This window comes from Hippopotamus amphibius, chromosome 6 (genome assembly GCF_030028045.1).
Source record: "Hippopotamus amphibius kiboko isolate mHipAmp2 chromosome 6, mHipAmp2.hap2, whole genome shotgun sequence".
NCBI lineage: Eukaryota > Metazoa > Chordata > Mammalia > Artiodactyla > Hippopotamidae > Hippopotamus > Hippopotamus amphibius.
Genome location: NC_080191.1, coordinates 116676181 through 116696128, shown reverse-complemented (window position 1 = coordinate 116696128; position 19948 = coordinate 116676181). Strand labels below are relative to the sequence as shown.

Genomic DNA, 19948 nt, shown 5'->3' with positions numbered 1-19948 from the left:
TCTTTCAAATCATTTCCTTATTTTCTATTTCATGAATTTCTACTCTGATCTTTATTTCCTTCTTTCTACTTATTTTGGGTATGGTTGGCTCTTCCTTTTTCTGGCTTCTTAAGATGGAAGCTTATATTATTGATGTTAGACCTTTCTGGGCCATAAATATTCCTCTAAGCACTGCCTTTAATTGCACCTCATACATTTTCATATGTTCTTTTATTTTCATTGGTTTCAAGAGAATATTAAATTTCCCTGCAGTGTCTTCTTTGACCCACACTTAAATAAGTATGTTATTTAATTTGCAAACATTTTGGGGTTCCCAGATTTCCTTCTGTTATTGATTTGTAATTTTATTCTATTATGGTCAGACAACACTTTATTTGAATTTACTGAATCTTGTTTTATTCACCTAACATATGGTCTTTCCTGAAGAAGTTCCATATGCATTTGAGAAAAATGTATATTTTGCTACTGTTTTGTGGAGTGTATATATTGATTAGATCAAATACATTGACTGTGTTGTTCATCTTCTGTATCCTTAGTGATTGTCTCTAGTTCTATCAATTACTGTAAGAGGAGTGTTGAAACCTCTGACTATAATTGCTGAATTGGCTGGCAATTTTTGTTTCATGTATTTTGGGGCTTTGTTGTCAGCTACAAATAACATTTAAATTGCTATATCCGGCTACTGTATTTCAACTGCTGGTGAAATGGGAATTTTCATTGTTATTCCCTGGGTGAAATTTCTATCTTTTGATGTTTTACAACTGGTTAACATTCATGTTCTTAACTACTGATTTTGAAGAATCCAGTTTATGAAAGAATATTATTATTGACCATATGACTCAACCCTATGTGTTTGCCTTTTGATTGCGATATAGAATTTGTCACTTTTTAAATATACTCAAATTTATAATTTCCTTATAAATTTCTCCCATCACTTTTTTGCTTTTAAAATTTTTATTTGCATGCAGATATTAGCTTAATATATACTTTTTTCACTCCACCACAAAGTACCAACATTTTACTGACTAGACTTTTCTTGACACACTGTCTTTATCATATAATATATTGCTTTGCATAAATCTTCTGTTTTGGCATGGATTCTATAATGAGTTTAATTACTATGGCTTTATAGTACACGTCCCCTGTGCCCCACCATACCTTTGCTTCTTTTCAGAACTCACTGCAATTCTTTTGTATTTATTGTTCAATATGAGTTTTAGAATTAGCTGGTCAAGTTCTACAACATAGTTGGGGGGATTATATCAAATTAATAAATTAATTTTAACATGGGGAACCTTTATAACTTTCAGTGAAATTTTATATTTTCTTCATATATATTTTCAAGTCACTTTTTTTGTTGATATCACAAGTAGGATTTTTTTCCATATTTTTTAGCTGGTTATTTCTGGGGTATGGGATTAATACTCTATACCCATTAAGGAGGTGCTCTTCTTACGTTTGTTTAGTTTCATGATTTTTTCCAAACCAGAAAATATGTCTTATCACATACCTTCAAAGAATCAGTTTATATCTTGCTTTCTTTTTTTCTCCTTTAATCTGTTAATGACAAATTTTGTAAAGTTGAACCACTGTGGCAATCTTGGGATAAAACTCACTTATGATGTATTCTTTTATATATGTTGGTAGATTTGACAAATTAATCTTCTGTAGTTTTAATATCTGTAAAATAGGAATAACAACACCTACAAAACAGAGGTTTTGTGAATTAAAATATTTAGAATAGTGCTTGGCACAGAATATGGGTATGTATGGACAAGTTAATAGATTTATTTTTGTTTGAAATCCAATTGTTTAATTTCTTCCTTTCATGTACTTTATTTGGGTCTATTTTGTCATCCTTTTTCATGCATCTTGAGATAACCTAATTCATTTATTTCTGTCTACAGGTTACATATTTTCCCTTGTCCATATCCCACAGATTTTAATAAATATAATGCTTTCATTGTTTGGTTCTAAAAGAAACTAATTGGTATGTTGATCTTCTCTTTAGCTTAACAGTTATTTTAAGATACATTTAATTTTTCAAAATTTTATTTTTAACTTTCCAGATATGTACATTTTTGTTGTTAATTTCAGGTTACATTTTAAGTAATAAATGTGGCCTACATGCTAGTAATTAAAAAAAATGTTGCAATTTCCTCTCTGCCTTAATAAATAGGCACTTTATTGTGATGGTTCCATATATACTTTTTGAGTACCAAGTATAATTTTGGGTACCAAGTATACTCTTGAGTACCTCTATGAAAGTTTACTAATTCTATATTCTTTATAAATTTTGTGACCTATTTGATTGTTGGCTTTTATATGACTATGGTACGGGATTGTCAATTTTTCCTTGTATTTCTATCAGACTTGTTTTATGTATTGCATAAAGTTCATAACTTATTTTCATGGCCAACTGCTGAAATACTGTTAAGTTTCTTTTAAAGCTTTCAATTCTATTTGTCTCATTAACATTACTATACCTGATTTCCTCTTGTTTGTTACTTATTTGACTGTTACCTCTGTGTAAGGTATGAATCTAAAAGAATAGTATACAGTTGGATTTTTAATTCATTCTGAGTTTTGTGATTCATACTATATCTGGACTTACTCTGTCTGTTTATTTTGTACTGTCTTTGTCTTTTTGTCTCCTTTTTTACTGTAGTGGACATCTATTGTTCCTTTACCAGTATAGCATTTCCCCTTTTTTGGCTGTATTTTCAAATTTCCCAAATTTTCCTTGGGAAAACACATGGTTTGGATGAACTTGACTCCTGTCCAAGCTAAGTTTTAGGCCTCACTCCTTCAGGAGCTGGTTCAGGGACTAGACCCAAACCAAGCCAATTAGAGCCAATAAAGATTCTAGGCTTTTGTTGCATCTTGTGGGAAAGGGATTTTCTCTTTTATTTGAACTTAAAGCTATCATCTTGCCACCACATATGAAAAAGCTTGCTAAAGAGTGAAAGAATGAAAGAAAAGCATTATCTAAGAGATGAAAGAGATAAAGTCTAAGTCTCTGAAGTCAGTACTATCCCCAGACTTTTCAGTTCTATAAGCCAATAATTTCATTTTTGCTAATGCTTTTTCCCCCTTATGCCAATTTGAGTTAAAGTCACTTCTCACCAAAAGAATACTGATAAACATACTTGTCTTTTAGTAGATTGAGTTTATTTATTTATTTATTTATTTATTTATTTATTTATTTTTGGCTGCATTGGGTCTTCATTGCTGTGCGCGGGCTTTCTCTAGTTGTGGCAAGCGGGGGCTACTCTTTGTTGCGGTGCGTGGGCTTCTCATTGTGGTGGCTTCTCTTGTTGCAGAGCATGGGCTCTAGGCATGTGGGCTTCAGTAGTTGTGGCACATGGGCTCAGTAGTTGTGGCTCACAGGCTCTAGAGTGTAGGCTCAGTAGTTGTGGCACATGGGCTTAGTTGCTCCTCAGCATGTGGGATCTTCCTGGACCAGGGATCGAAGCCATGTCCCCTGCATTGGCAGGCGGATTCTTAAACACTGGGCCACCAGGTAAGTCCTTACACTGAGTTTTCTTTATACAAAATTTTTTCCCAATTAATAGTCTACTGTCTTTTCCAAAAATGATTAGAAAGTTTTCCATTTAATTTTTATTCTTTTAGTGACTGTCCTTAAAATTTTTAACAGACATACTTTAACTCTAGTCATTGCAAGAAAAATATAAATTTATCAGTGTCTATATTCTCCACTCTAATAATGATTCATAACATATCACCCTCACCTTCTTTTACTCTCTCTGTTAACATTATCTATATAATCAATACTTCCCTAATTCTAAGGATAAATTTTACTAATTTTGCTGTTTCTTGTATCCCACTGTTTCTTTAGGATATATTTACCTTCTTGCTGAAGAATACCCTTTAATATTTATTTCAGAGATCATCTGCAGGTAGTAAACATTTTGCATCTCTGAATGTCTAAAAATGTCTTTAGCCCTCACATTTAAACAGGAACAAAATTCAAGGTTCAGTTATTTTCTTTGCAGTATTTCAATGAAATCCTCTATTTCTCTTTGTGTTTACTTTGTGGCTAACCTTTTTTTTTTTCTTTCTCCAGTAGCTTTTCAGTTCTTCTCTATCTTTTATGTTCTAAAATTTCACTCTAGTACAGGGATTGGGAAACTACAATCTGTGGGCTAAATCTGTCTCACCACCTGTTTTGGTATAGCCCATGAGCTAAGAATGGTTTTACCTTTTTAAATTTGAAAAAAAAAATCAAAAGAAGAATATTTCATGATGTGAAAATGATCTGAAATTAATATCTCAGTGTCTTATTAAAATTTTATTGGAACATAGCCACATTCATTTGCTTACATACTATGGCTACTTTCACACCACAGTGGCAGAGCTAAGTAATTGTGACAGAGACCTGCAAAGCCTAAAATATTTACTACCTGGTCAGAAAAAATTTGCTGATTCCTGTTTCTGTGTATATTTTTATTTGTTTAAACAGCTAAAATTCTGGGAATTATCTGGCTATTATTTATACAGGTTTCTACAAGGATTTCTTACTCCTGTATCACAATCAATGTTCCAAATCAAAAACTTTTCAGATGTATCCATTCTATTATTTAGCCCAGTGATTGTGTTTTTTCATTTAAAATTTTTTCCCTTTTCATTTCCAGATACTGGAAAGATACTGGCCAGTCTTGCTTGAAGAGTGTAATATTCTCTTATCTCTCTAAAAACAGTCAGACTTCCCTGTTGGTCCAGTGGTTAAGACTCCCGCACTTCCACTGCAGGGGCTGTGGATTTGATCCCTGGTTGGGGAATTAAGATCCCACATGCTGTGCGGTGCAGCCAAAAAAAAAAAGAAAAAAGAAAAAAAGTAAATGTACCCATTCTGATGTCTTGTTCTGACTGTTGCAGTGAGTCTTCTTCCAGGGTTGAAAATTCTTCCATTTGTTGAGTATTTTATTGGTTGATATTTGTCCACTTTACTGTGTAGTAGAGAACAGACTGTTGCCTCTGCACTGGCTGCTTAGGAGAGAGCAACATGGGGTTGCTAGTGTTCTTAATGGGAACACGGAGATGGATGGGCCATGCTGCCCCAAGATCCCATAGTCACTGCTGTTGTCTTTCCTTTAGGGGTAGGATGGGATGTAAAGGGTTCAACCCACCTGGATGCTTCTTCTTCTGGTCTCCCTCTTGCTCTTGGTTTCAGTCAAATTAAGGTATGAATCGTCTTTAAGTGCTGCTCCCTTTATCTGTGGCAATTATCTTCCGCATCTTCCTGCATAGAACCTGAGCTCTGGCTCCCTCTTCAATCTGATTCCATCTACTTTCCTTCTTTTGGTCCACTGCAAGTTTCTCTTCTTACTTCAGGTGGTGCTCTGTATTTCTTCTTTTTATATGGTATGAGAGACTGAAAACTACAGGATGCTTTGTTTACCTCCTAGAAATAAGAAGCTAGTCTGTATTGTTGTTACTTTTTAGAAGTCCACTGAAGTTTTGTTTGTGGCCTAATATGTATTTTGTAAATGGTCTCTCGACAATAAACCACAAAGGTACCTATTTTCAGGCAATATTTTACTGTGGCTGCAAATATCAGGTTTCAATTTCTCCTTTTTTTTCCTTTTGGAGTTTTTGCTTCATATATCTGATGTTATCAGGAGAGCTTTTTTGGGTGTTTAGTCTTTCTTAATTCAACTTTTGTTGTCATTCCATAATTGAATCCTTTTAAGTGAGTTTGTTCCATTTACATTCCCTGATCTAAAAGTATTTGTTTTAGTTCTGTTATCTTTATGCTGTGTGGTCTGTGTTTTTCTTTTTTGTGTGTACATGTTTTCTGATTGAATTAGAATATTTAGAATCTGGCTTTGGTTTTTAAAGTGTTTATTTTAATTAATAGTTTTAAACCCTCGACTTGATTTATCAGCTTTAGAGGGTTGCTGTTGAAGCCCTGCTAATGAAACTTGCACATATATTTCTTCCTCCTCTCTCTATCCCACTTTTAGTTATATTACTTTTTCCAGAATATTATGTTCTGACTCTATCCTTTTATATTTAAATGGGTTGAACACTCACTATTATTTCTTTTCCACCATGGCTACTCCATTTCTGGGCTCTTTATTTTGGTTCATCTCTTGGTTTTATGATTATGTCCTTTTTAAAGAAGAGCTCATGGGTGCTTTATTCCTTTCAGTTCTTATATGTTTGAAAATATCCATTTGTGTTTTCATGCTTAAATGCCATCTTGGGTTAGTATAAAATTTTCGGATATAGAATTTCTTTCTCTGAGAAAGTTATAAATATTATTTTAAGATCTTCTAGTATTCATTCTTACTGTGGAGGTATCTGGGGAAAGGCTGATTCCGCACCCCTCCCCGGCCACCCCCCCACCCCGGTCTGGTAACTTGCATTTTTAAAAAATGGAAACAGCTCCCAAAGTAAACTTTTATTTATCTTTGAATTCTGTTAAATTTAGCAGATATCTATGGGGGCCAGTCATTATCAGTATTTCCTGGATATGGTGTGACTTCTAACCTTTTAGTCTCAGGTCTTCTTTTATTTCAAAAGAGCTTTTCTGTTATCTCTGAATATTTTCTCTATTTCATTTGCTCTGTTTTTTAGTACATATAAGTTAGATCCCTTTTGTTTTCCTTATACATACCTAATTTTCTTTCTGATACTTTATTTTGTTCCTTTCTATTCAGTTTTACTTGATCTTTCAAAGACTTCTTTCACATCCCTATTTTTTCTTTGATAGTCAAGAATTATACACCCACAAAATAATTTTTAATGGTTACATGGGATTGCACTGTGTATATGTAGGATAATTTTTATTAATCTTATTAGATACTTAGATTGTCTCCAGTTTTCACTATTATAAACATCTACACATGTTCTTAACAGTAGTGATATTGCTTCATCAGATCAGTAAACTTACCCCAATTCCTATTAATGAAGCTCACTGCTAAAAAACTAAATCATGCCTGTGAATCAACTTGCCTGTCTTTTCTTCTGATGCAGTCAGACTTAAGATAATCAATGAATGATGAATGATTTTAAGGGTTTCTTTTGGGTCTTTGACATAAAAATGAGACACCGGTTTTGTGGCTAAGCATATTTAAGGAAATCTCTGGATTAAAGAAGATGGTTTGGTGATGGCTTCTTCAGTACTCTCAAAAAAGACAGTCAAGGCTTAATGGTAGGGGAAAAAATGGTACAATCTCTGTGGAGGACTGTTTGACATTATCTGATGAGCTGGGTATTTTCTGTTTATCCCTCTAGATCTACTCTTCCCCTAGCTCTGTGCCCCAGGAGTCTGACCCAAATGGACCACACCAGTGGGCTATCTTGTCTTCTGGTTTCTGGTTGGAAGGCAAAGGGAAGCACCTGCAAGATACTGAAGGATATGTGAATGAAATGGGATATTTTAGCAGCTGTCTCTCAGACGGGTTGCCACAGGTTGGCTAAATCCCATTATTGAAGGTCACAAGTCCTGTCTGGTGACCCTCTCCATATAGCTGCTCTCTTTGGGTTCTGATGATGGTTTCATCTCCTTGTCCTTTTAGGTCTAGGGATGAAATGGCTCCCCACCATATCTAGCTCTAGGTGTCTGCATCATTTCTTTTGCTTTCTCTAAAATCCTCCTATGTCTTTGCAAGTTTGCTATTTGCTACGCACTAGAAATTTATTCCACATATGTATAAAATGCAGCGTATGTAAGATTATTCACTGCAACATATCTCTAATATTTCACTATTTTCACTATAATGTCCATGAACAGAGGAATGTAAAATAATGGTATAGCTATATAGTGGAATATTATGCAGTTACAAAAAACTTAGCACATTCATTAAATATATTTATGGAATAATCTCCAATTTATTGATTTGTTTTTTTCTCCAATCTTCAGTTATTTTTGTTAATTTTTTCATATACTCAGGGCCCCCCAAATATTTGTGATGCCTCATTTCTATCTCAATGATCATAAAATACAAGTACTTGGTTCTCTGTGCTGGTCTCCCAATCTTTTTTGTTATTGTTTTTAGCTTTATTGAAGTTTGATACAAAAATACTGTACACATTTAGTGAATACATCTTGATGATTTTGGACATATGCATATATTTGTGATATCATCACCACAACCAAGGCACTAAACATATCCATTACCTCCAAACATTTCCTTGTGTGTGTGTGTGTTTTTCCCTTTGTAGGAACACTTAACATGAGATCTATCTTCTTAACATATTTTAAAATACACAATACCATATTTTAACTATAGTTACTATGTTATACAGCAGATCTCCAGAAGTTATTCATCTTGTATAACAGAAACTTTATAAAAATGTGCAAAAAAGCAGGGAACCAGATAATGAGTATGCTACAATATGTGTAAGAGAAAGAAAGAAATAAAAGAATGTATATGTGTATTTGCTTTTATATATATATATATACACGTGTGTGTGTGTGTGTGTATCGGAGAGAGAGTGTGAGAACATGTCGGAGGGAGTGGGATGGAGTGTCTTCGGAAGAGTACGCAGAAAATAACAGTGGTTGCTTCTGGGGAGAAATGGGTAGTAGGAAACTTACTATTCTTTTATTTGAATATTAAATCAAATGAATACACTGCCTATTCAAAAATGCATGACATTAATAATAAGGATTGAGAGCCTTAAAGAAACAATGACTCAGGAAGAATTAGAGGAACTGCTAAAGGAATCACTGGAAGATGAAAAGAGCCAGTAAATTAGTTACTGAAATGTTCTAAGCAGTAAAAGTCTTGGATAATTTAATTTCTTACCATGGTCCCTTTATGGGACTATACCCTATTATAAATCCTTTGTAGAAGTTACTTCCTATTCAGGGTTGAATGCACAAAACCATGTCTGATAAAGATTTGTTTTAAACAAATTATGATCTTTATTATTTAAAAGAGCTTCAGTTCTTTTAGCCTCCTCCTGCACTCATAGGGTTTACTAACATCTCTAGCAAAGTACTGCACAGTGATCTCAGTTTTCAGTGAAAGGTACAACTTCATTAAAGGAAATGGCACATGAGAAGACTTTTCAGGGAATCAGGAAAGGGAAGAAGGAAAGAGAAGACTGCTGGGGAAATATTCATTTAACTAAAGTTGGTTAATATCACTCATTTTTATGATATTCGAAAATGGCAAAAATAGGAAAGGATTATTACCTTGATTTTTTAAGGTGGTCCTAATGTGGTTACCCCTGTTAAAAAAGTTCTACAGGACACGGGGAGACTCACTCACCCTTCCTGGAACTGTGCTTGGGCAGACTCCTCTGCTACAAGGGTCTCATATTCCTCAGCAGCAAACCTGTCCCAGTCGGAGGGCTCAGGACTGTCATTCTCAACATCCTAATTGGGAAGAGCATGGCCAAAGGAAACAAAATCAAAGACAAAGAATTGGAGACAGGTCACCACAAACGTTTTACATCACTGAAAAAAACCTACCTGAAAAATGTTTCCTTTAAACATTTTAAAAGAGGTGCTAAAGTAACACTCCTAAAGTGATTTTCTACACCTTGAATCACAAAATTATAAGGTACTGTTCAGCAACTAGACTGCTTAGGTCTAGATTCTTCAGGCTTGTAATCAGAATCTTTTCTCTAGGCCCTTCTCCTCTGGCACTTTGCACACCAGCTATCTGGAGTGATTTGTGGTTTACATATGCTTACCTGAAATGTACCACCCCTTCCTCTGGCAAATTTTTATTGCCTCTTTCAAAGCCAGCTCAGATACCATGTCATCTGTGTTATCCTCTTAGAAACAGCCCTTCTCCCCCCAGTCATTTCCTTCACTATACTGTGTATGCTTGGTTGCTACCTTTTGCTCTTCTTTTTTCATCTCTATATACCCATTCTTTATATACTGAGTCATCTCTATATAACCAATGTCTCTTCAACACAGTGCTTGGAATTTACTGAGCACTTTCTGACTAATAACGTTCTTTGCAGATCAGAATGTTGATAATTACTACTTCTCAGAAAAAAAAGGAAAATTTAAAGGTAAAAAATTTACTGTAAAATTTATAACAAAAATAAAAGAAATGAGGGGGAAAAAGGGCATATATTTTCTTTTCCTTCTACAATACGGGCAGCATCTTGGATTATATGGTCTAGGTAAAATGATGTTTTCCATGACGAAATTAAGTTAGCATTGCCCTAGGACGTAAGGTTAGTTATGCCTAGAAGAATGCAAGTACCTAAACAGTGACTACACAATGTATTAATTACTATATTTAATCCATTTTAAGAACTTCACCCCAGCCTTTTAACATCTCTGAAACTGGCATGCATCTTAGACCTACAATTGGCAATGTTTTTTCTTGCTTAAAGGTATATAAAATAATGGGGCATCTTAAGCTCAATGAAATATAATACTGACTTTAGGCTAGTGATAATCAACCTTGATATGCCCCAAGTTCCGGTGCAGAGTACTTGTTTTTAGAAGCCGATCGTTGTATTCTTACTACTATTTATGTCGAACAGTTATGCAACATATGGAAGACAAAGAAAAGACTGATAAAGTTTCCTGTAGTTGTACTCCTACAGGACTCAACCGAAACAGTTCTTTCCCATCAATATAATTTTTACTCTTTAAACAGGGGAATAGAAGCAGAAGTGGTGATATTCTGCTTTTTGTTGGTTTTTTTTTCTGGACATGGGTTTTCTGAGAGTCTACAGGTTTTTGTGTATGGGGAAGGCAGCTCACCCCTCTTCACCTGTAGAATGACTTCAAACTGACGGTCATGTACAGTGATCATCACCACTTGAAAAAGTGTTACATTATCTGAAGATTGTCTACCATGGAGAGAATCTAGTTTTCATTACCATGTCATCCCGAAATTGAATAGTACAATTAAATCAAGCCCAGCATACTTTCTAATACTATGGGAAGAGATGTGCTCTAGGTCCTTTATTCTCTCTTTTCAGTATGTGATGAAATGTTTTAAATGTTACCTCTTTAGATAACAAAATTCCTGTAAAAAGAGACCATTTTTATCTGTAGCACACAACCCCTGATATTGCAGCCCGCAAATAGAAGTTAAAACTATACTGGTACCTTCTGGACCGCAAAGGGATCTCTCTGTTCATGGTCTAAGTATTTCTCCAGATTAAAGAAAGTGTCATAAAAGATGTGTGCCATTCTGCATCTCTTCAGGTCTCGTAGAGTTATTTTGCCTGTGTAAGAACAAATCCGGTAAATTTCAAGAGCTGTTTTGGCAAGTGCAAGAAACTTTTACTGAAGTTTAAAAGTATATGCACATGCTTACTGATGATAAAAACTGATTTTTTTTTGAAGTAAAGTTCACATAAAATTCACCATTTTAACCATTTTACAGGATACAATTTAGTGGCTTCTCATACATTCACCGTGTTGCACAACCATCACCACTATGACATTCCACAGCATTTTCTTTATCCCCAAGGAAACTCTGTACCCATCAAGCAGTCCCACTTCCTCTCCCCTCCCCTCCCCAACCCTCAGCCCCTGGCAGTCACTAATCTTTCTGTTTCTATGAAAAAGCCTATTTCTTTTTTCTTCTGTTTAAAATTTTTAAAATTCATATTTCTAATATTTTAATTCTATTGAAGTATAGTTAATTTACAGTGTTGTGTTAGTTTCAGGTGTATGGCAAAGTGATTCAGTTATACTTATTCATTATTTTTCAGATTCTCTTCTCATATAGGTTATCACAGAATACTGGGTAGAGTTCCCTGTGCAATACAGTAGGTCCCCATCAGTCATCTAGCTTATATACGGTAGTGTGTGTGTGTTCATCTCAAGCTCCTGATTTATCCCTCCCAACCATGTTTCCCCTTTGGTAACCATAAGTTTGTTTTTGATATCTGTAAGTCTGCTTCTGTTTTGTAAATAAGTTCATTTTTGTATCTTTTTTTAAAAAAATTAGATTCCACATGTAAGCGATATCATATATTTGTCTTTCTCTGACTTGCTTCACTCAGTATGATAATCTCTAGGTCCATCCACGTTGCTGCAAATGGCATTATTTCATTCTTTTTTATGGCTGAGTAACATTTCATTGTATATCTGTACCACAACTTCTTTATCTATTCCTCTGTTGATGGGCATTTAGGTTGCTTCCATGTCCTGGCTATTGTAAATAGTGCTGCAGTGAACACTGGGGTGCATGTATCCTTCTGACTTATGTTTTTTTGTGGATATATGCCCAGGAGTGAGACTGCTGGATCATATGGTAGTTCTATTTAAATTGAAAAAGCCTATTTCTTAAACAAAATTTGCCATCAATTGTTGGTTTTATGCTAACAGTGAAGGAGAAACTTAAATATTTCTGTATTTGGAAAGCCTGTATATAAGACTCTGGGAAGTTAAATAATTTAGGACAATCCAGGATTACATCCCAGGATTACAACCTCTTAATACAGATAAATTACTCAACATTCACAGTTTATAACTTTACATTTTTCTTTTCTCTCTTATTTGCTTAGTTTTGGGGGTATGGTACATGTTGCTAATTCAATCCCAAAACCTCTGCCAGTTTTCTACGTCCATAATTAGTCCCATTAGGTATTCTATCCATTGCATTTCCTTGAATGCAACTAATATGTTATGTAGGTGTACAATGCAAATGGCTCTTTATTCAATCTTACCATTGCTGGCAGGCTTCACCAGGTCAAGCATCTGGCACAGCAAATCATGGAATGGCAAGGGCTCAATGCCCATGGCTTCCATCCGTTCACACTGCTCCTCATAGAAGTATTCTAGCTCGTACATGGAGAGCACACCATCCCCATCCACATCCATGCAGCGGAACCAGTACTCAATGCTAGGAGATAAGGACACTCATTAGCAATGGTCCCTTAAAAGTCCTTTATTCACTCAGATTTACTATTGTTCATGTTTCTTTTAAAAGTTACACATGTGTATACTTTAGACATAGTTTTACAAAACTGCTTAGAAAAAAATAGCAGACCTTTATTTTCTCTTCCCCATATCCAACCATTTTCAACACCTGATTATTTTGGTTTTTATCTTTACATTTTAGTTAAGATGCCTATACTGTTCCTTTCTCATATTTCTGTTTTAAGGACTGTGGATTAATTCTGCACTGCGAAAGATGAGGTTTCAGCTCTTTGCCACTCATTCCATCTTACCCACATGCCCTTCCCAACCTCTTAATACAGATAAATTACTCAACATTCACAGTTTATAACTTTACATTTCTCTCTTATCTCTTATTTGCTAAGTTTTGGGGGCACAGTATCTATTACTAATTCAACCCTAAAACCTCTGCCAGTTTTCTACATCCATAATCAGTTCCATTAGGTATTCTATCAATGGCATTTCCTTGAAGTCTTTCTTGGTTCCTTCTGACCTACTCTAATTGGACTGGTTGATCTCTAGGCCTGGTTCACAGTTTCACCCTAGGGATTCCCTTCACCTTCCTCCTGTTTCTTATATCTCACATTTTCCTCATTCTTGGTTTACTTCCTTGTTTGGTGTAACACATCCTTAAGTAGCTTCCTAAAAAAGGGAGCATAGCAGGTACATTTTTAGCTCATGGATAGTTGAAAATACCTTTTATCTACCCCCTAATGTGGTTGGTATTTATAGTATTGCTTGGTGGTTCTTTTCCTTCAGAATTTTAAAGGCACTGATCCATTGTCTTCCATTTATCCATTGTTGTTAAGTCTAAAGCCACTGATCCTCTGACTGCAATCTGTTTTTTTTCTCTCCGCCTCTGAAGCCTGTAGAGGTTTCTGAGTCCCTGTGTTTTGAAATAACATGATGAAGTGCCTTGGTCTGCATCTAATTCACTTATTTTGCTAGGCTCAGAGCCTGCTCAATTTGGAAATTAGTATTCTTTAGTTCTGGAACATTTTCTTAAATTATTGTATTTCTTCCCTGCCCTCTCTTTTCCCTTATCCATTCTCTTTTTCTGGAATTCTTATTATTCAAATTTGCATGGTCCAATATGGTGGCCATTAGCCATATGTGGTTAGTCCAATTTGAGATGTCTCTCTTTTTTAAAGCTCTTTATTGTAGTATAATTGCTTTACACTATTGTGCCAGTTTCTGCTGTACAACAGAGTGAATCACCTGTATTTACACACATATCCCCATATCCCTTCCCTCCTGTGACTCCTTCCCACCCTCCCTATCCCACCCCTCTAAGTCATCACCCATCATCAAGTTGATCTCCCTGTGTTATGCAGCAGCTTCCCACTAGCTATCTATTTTACATTTCGTAGTGTATATATATCAATGCTACCTTCTCACTTCATCTCAGCTTCCCCTTCACCCCCCCGCCCCATGTCCTCAAGTCCATTCTCTACATCTGCATCTTTATTCTTGCCCTGGTTGTCACTGGGTTCATCAGTACCATTTTTTTAGATTCTATACATATGAGTTAGCATATGGTATTTGTTTTTCTTTCTGGCTTACTTCACTCTGTATGACAGACTCTAGGTCCATCCACCTCACTACAAATAACTCAATTTCATTCCTTTTTATGGCTGAGTAATATTCCATTGTATACATGGTGCCACATCTTCTTTTGAGATGTCTTTAAGTGCAAATACACAACAGATTTTGAAGACTTAGTAAGAAAAAAACAGTAAAATATCTTATCAATACTTTTATACTGATTACATGTTGAACTAACACTTTAGATATATTGGGTTAAATAAGATATATAATTAAAATTAATTTTATGTTTCTTTCTACTTTTTTACTGTGGCTAATTTCATTAAAAAAATTTAAAAACATTTTAAATAAAAATTGCATGTGTTTAAGATATATAACAAAATAATGTGATATACACAGTGAAACCATGACTACAGTAAAGTACTTAATGTATCGTCTCCTTACAATGTTTCCATTTTGGCGGGGGGGGGGGGGGGGGGTAGGGATGACAGGACGTGAAGTCTACCCTCTTACGTAAATTTCCAGTATTTAGTACAATATTATAGTAAATGTATAGTCATTATGTTGTATATTAGATCTCTAGATTTATTCATCCTACATAACTGCAACTTTGTACCCTCTGACCAGCATCTCTCCATTTTCCTCATACCCCCAACCCCTGGTAACCACCATTCTACTCTCTGCTTCTGTAAGTTTGACTTTTTTTAGATTCCCATGTAAGTGAGATCATGCGCTATTTGTCTGTCTGTGCCTGGTTTGTTCCACTTAGCATAATGTCCTCCAGGTTCATCCATGTTGCAAATGATAGGATTTCCTTCTTTTTAAAGGCTGAATAATATTCCATTGTGTGTATGCATATACCACATTTTCTTTATCCATTTATTCTTTGAGAGACATTTAGGTTGATTCCATATTTTGGCTATTCTGATAATGCTGTAATGAATAAGATATCTCTTCAAGAGACTGATTTCAGAGTTCTGGTTTAAGAACTCACCTCCTCCCACAGACACACCAGATCTGTAACTACATATGGACCAATTTCCTCTGAAAAAACCCTAAAAACTAGCTGAGTGACTCCTACATATTGGGCAAATGAGAAAAAATCCACATCTTAGTGGGTAGGAGATGCTGAAACACAATCTTGCTGTAAACCCCAACCTGGCACAGTGACACACAATCAGCAGGAAACTAAAAATCCAGAACTTCTCCCCAAGGAGCAAAGTTTGAACCCCATATTGTGCCCGCCCCCACTTTTAAGACCTGCAACGAGACAACTCCCCCCAAGCTAGCTGTTTTCCCCTCCTTTTTAAAAACTGAAGTATAGTTGACATGCCATATTATATTAGTTTCAGGTGTACGACATAGTGATTTGACATTTATATATATAATGAATTGATTATAACAAGCCTAGTAACCATCTGTCACCATACAAAGTTATTACCATATTATTGACTGTATTCCCTATGCTATACATTATATCCATGTGCCTTATTTATTTTAAACCTGGAAGTTTGTACCTCTTAATTCCCTTCATCTATTTTACCGAACCACCCTCTTACTCTCTGGTGACCACCACTGTGTTCTCTATATTGGTAAGTATGTTTCTGTCTTATTTTGTTTGTTTGGTTTTTAAATTCCACATATAAATGAAATCATAAGGTATTTGTCTTTCTCTGTTAGACTTATTTTACTTAGCATAATACCCTGAAAGTCTATCCATGTTGTTTCAAATGGCAAGATTTCATTCTTTATTTATGACTGAGTAAAATTCCATTTTGTGACTGTGTGTGTATGCATCACATCATCTTTATCCACTTATCTATCAATGGACACTTAGGTCACTTCCATATGTTGGTTATTGTGAATAATGCTGCAGTGAACGTTGGAGTGCATATATCTTTCAAATTAGTGTTTTTGTATACTCCAAAGTGAACTTGTTGGATCATATAGCAATTCTATTTTTAATTTTTTGAGCGACCTCTATACTGTTTTCTGTAGTGGCTGCACTGATTTACGTTCTCACCAACAGTATATAAGGGTTCCCTTTTCTCCATATCCTTGCCAACACTTGTTATTTGTTGTCTCTTTGCTAACAGCCATTCTGAAAGGTGTGAGATGATATCTCATTGTCGTTTAGATTTGCCTTGCCATGGTGATTAGTGATGTTGAACACCATTTCATGTGTCTGTTGGTCATCTGTATGTCTTCCTTGGAAAAACATTCCTGATCTTAGAGGAAAAGCTTTCACCTTTTTACCATTGAGTATGATGTTAGCTGTGGACCTGTCATACATAGCCTTTATTATGTTGAGGTACAGTCCTTCTACACCTAACTTGATAAGAGGTTCTTTGTTTTTTTGTTTTTTTTTTTGTTTTTTTTTTAATTTTTTTTTTTTAATTTTTTTTTTATTTTTGGCACAAGGGCTTAGTTGCTCCGTGGCATGTGGAATCTTCCTGGAGCAGGGATCGAACCCATGTCCTTTGCATTGGCAGGCAGATTCTTAACCATTGCGCCACCTAGGAAGCCCTGTTTTTTTTTTTTAAATCATGAAAGGGTGTTTGGTTTTGTCAAATGCTTTTCTGTATCTATTGAGTTGATCATATAACTTTTATCCTTTATTCTTTTAATGTGGTATATGACATTTATAGATTTGCATGTCAAACTATCCTTGCATCCTAGGCATAAACCCCACTTGATCATGGTGTATGATCATTTTTAATGTGTTGTTGAATTCAGTTTGCCAGTATTTTGTTGAGGACTTCTGTATCTATGTTTATCAGAGATATTGGCTTATAATTTTCTTCTCTTATAGTGTCCTTATCTGCCTTTGGTACAAGGGTAATGCTGGTCTCATAAAATGAATTTGGGAGTATTCCCTCCTCTTCACTTTTTGGCAAGAGTTTGAGGATAATCTGAATTCATTCTTTCACTGGTAGAATTCAGCTGTGAAATCATTAGGTCTTGGATTTTTCTTTTTTGGGAGGTTTCTGATTACTAATTCTATCTCCTTACTCATTATTGGTTGTTCACATTTCCTATTCAGTCTTGGTAGGTTGTATGTTTCTAGGAATTTATCCATTCTTCTAGGTTATCCAATTTGTTGGCATGTAAGTATTTATAGTAGTCTTATGTGATCTTTTGTATTTTTGTAATGCTTCCTCTTCAATTATAATTTTATTTGGGTATTCTCTTTTTCTTAGTCTAGCTAAAGGTTTGTCAATTTCATTTATCTTTTCAAAAAACCATCTCTTAGTTTCATTGATCTTTTCTAGTCTCTCATTTATTTCTGCCCTGATCTTTATCATTTCCTTCTTTCTGCTAACTTCAGGGTTAGTCTGCTCTTTTTGTACTTTTTTGAGGTGTAAAGTTAGGTTATTTGAGATCTTTCTTTTTTTCTTAATGTAGGCATTTATTGCTATAAACCTCCCTCTGAACACTGATTTTGCTTCATCCCATAAGTTCTGGCATGCTTCCATTCTTGTTTGTCTCAAGATACTTTCTGGTTTCTCTTCTGATTTCTTCTTTGACTAACTGGTTGTTCAGGAGTGTTTTTCACTTCTCACACATTTGTGAATTCTCCTCTTATTACTGATTTCTAGTTTCACACCACTGTGGTCAGAAAAGATACTTGATATAACTCAATATTTTAAAATTTAGTAAGACTGTGGTAGCCAAAAATATGATCATAGGAAAAGTTCCATGTGCACCTGAAAATAATGTGTATCCTGTTGCTATTGAATGGAATGATCTATTTATGTCTGTTAGTTCCAGCTGGGCTACATGTCATTTAGGGCTGATATTTCCTTTATTGATTTTCTGTCTGTATGAGCTATGCACTGATGAAAGTGGGTTATTAAAGAAGCCTACTGTTATTGTAGCACTGTTTATTTCCCCACTTAAGTCTGATTATATTTACTTTATATACCTGCTCCTACATGTTTGGTGCATAAATATTTACACATTATATCCTCTGTTGGACTGACCTCTGTATCATTCTACAATGTCCTTTTCTTTTTTCATTAGTCTTTATTTTAAAGTCTTTTGTCTGATATAGGATAGCTAACCCAGCTTTCTTTTTGTTTCCATTTGCAGGTCATATCCTTTTCCACCCCTTCACTTTTAGGCTATGTGTGTCCTTAAAGCTAAAATGAGTCTCTTATAGGCAGTATATTGTACGGTTTTGTTTTTAGTCATTAGCCACTCTGTGTCTTTTGGTTGGTGATTTTGATCCATTTACATTTAAAGTAATTATTTATAGGTAAGGACTTACTATTGCCATTTTGTTAATTTGTTTCTGTTTTCTAGTTCTGTTATCTCTTTCTTCCTTTCTTACTGCCTTCCTTTCTCAGTGGACAATTTTTTTTGTAGCAATGTACTCTCCTTTCTCTTTTGTGTATCTACTACAGGTTTCTTATTTGTGGTTATCATGAGGCTTACATGAAACATCTTATAGTTATAAAAGTCTATTTGAAGTTGACAACAGTTGAAATTTAACTGCATACAAAAATCTGTATGTTTTAACTTTCCCTTCTGTAACATTTTATGTTATTGATGTCACAATTTATATCTCATATATTGTGTACTCACTATAAAATTATTATAGTCATAGTTAAATACTTTCATCTTTTAACTTTTATAGCAGGGTTAAAAGTGATTTATGCATCATCCTTATAGTATTAAAATATTCTAACCTTGACTATATTCTTACCTTTACAATGAGTTTTGTAATTTCTATGTTTTTATGTTGGTTGGCATCCTTTAAGGAAAGGTTGAAGAACTCTCTTTAGCATTTCTTGTAAGGCAGGACTAGTAATGATGAACTCCCACAGATTTTGTTTGGGAAAGTCTTTATCTCGCCTTTATTTCTGAAGTATAGCCTTGCCAAGTATTTTTGGTTGACAGTTTTTTCTTTCAGCATATATTCAGAATATATCATGCCACTCTTTCCTGGTCTACAAATATGGGCCTTAGGGTATGCTAAGAAATACAGTGCTAGTCTTATAAGAGTTCCCTTGTATGTGATGAGTTGGTTTTCTTTTGCTGATTTCAATACTGTCTTTGGCTTTTGAAAATTTGATTATAACGTGTCATGGTGAAGATCTTTTTGTATTTTATCTATTTGAGGTTCCTTGGGCTCCATGGATCTGGATGTTCATTTCCCTCTCCAGATTAGGGAAGTTTTCTGTCATTCTTTTCTTTTCTTTCTTTCTTTCCTTCCTTATATATTGGCTGTGTTGGGTCTTTGTTGCTGTGCACAGGCTTTCTCTAGTTGTGGTGAGCAGGGGCTACTCTTCATTGTGGTGCTTGGGCTTCTCATTGTGGTGGCTTCTCTTGTTGTGAAGCATGGGCTCTAGGTGTGTGGTCTTCAGTAATTGTGGCACATGGGCTCAATAGTTGTGGCTCACAGGCTGTAGAGCACAGGCTCAGTAGTTGCGGCACATGGGATTAGTTGCTCCATGGCATATGGGATCTTCCTGGAGCAGGGATCCAACCCATGTTCCCTGCATTGGCAGGCAGATTCTTAACCACTGTGCCACC

The 19948-nt window shown here is 35.1% G+C and overlaps 1 protein-coding gene across 5 annotated transcripts in view; it reads right to left on the bottom strand.

Moving 5' to 3' along the window:
* PPP2R3A (protein phosphatase 2 regulatory subunit B''alpha) overlaps positions 1-19948 on the bottom strand; it is a 183615-nt gene that overhangs the window by 16200 nt on the left and 147467 nt on the right. For 4 of the 5 annotated variants that reach the window (XM_057738035.1, XM_057738036.1, XM_057738037.1 and 1 more), the window contains 3 exons: positions 12634-12809; positions 11063-11181; positions 9249-9355 (listed from right to left, as the gene is read on the bottom strand). In XM_057738035.1, coding sequence (XP_057594018.1) covers positions 9249-9355; positions 11063-11181; positions 12634-12809 — 402 coding nt within the window. Of the gene's footprint in view, positions 1-1510; positions 1558-9248; positions 9356-11062; positions 11182-12633; positions 12810-19948 lie in introns of all 5 variants that reach the window. The other variant, XM_057738039.1, reaches the window with a different exon arrangement.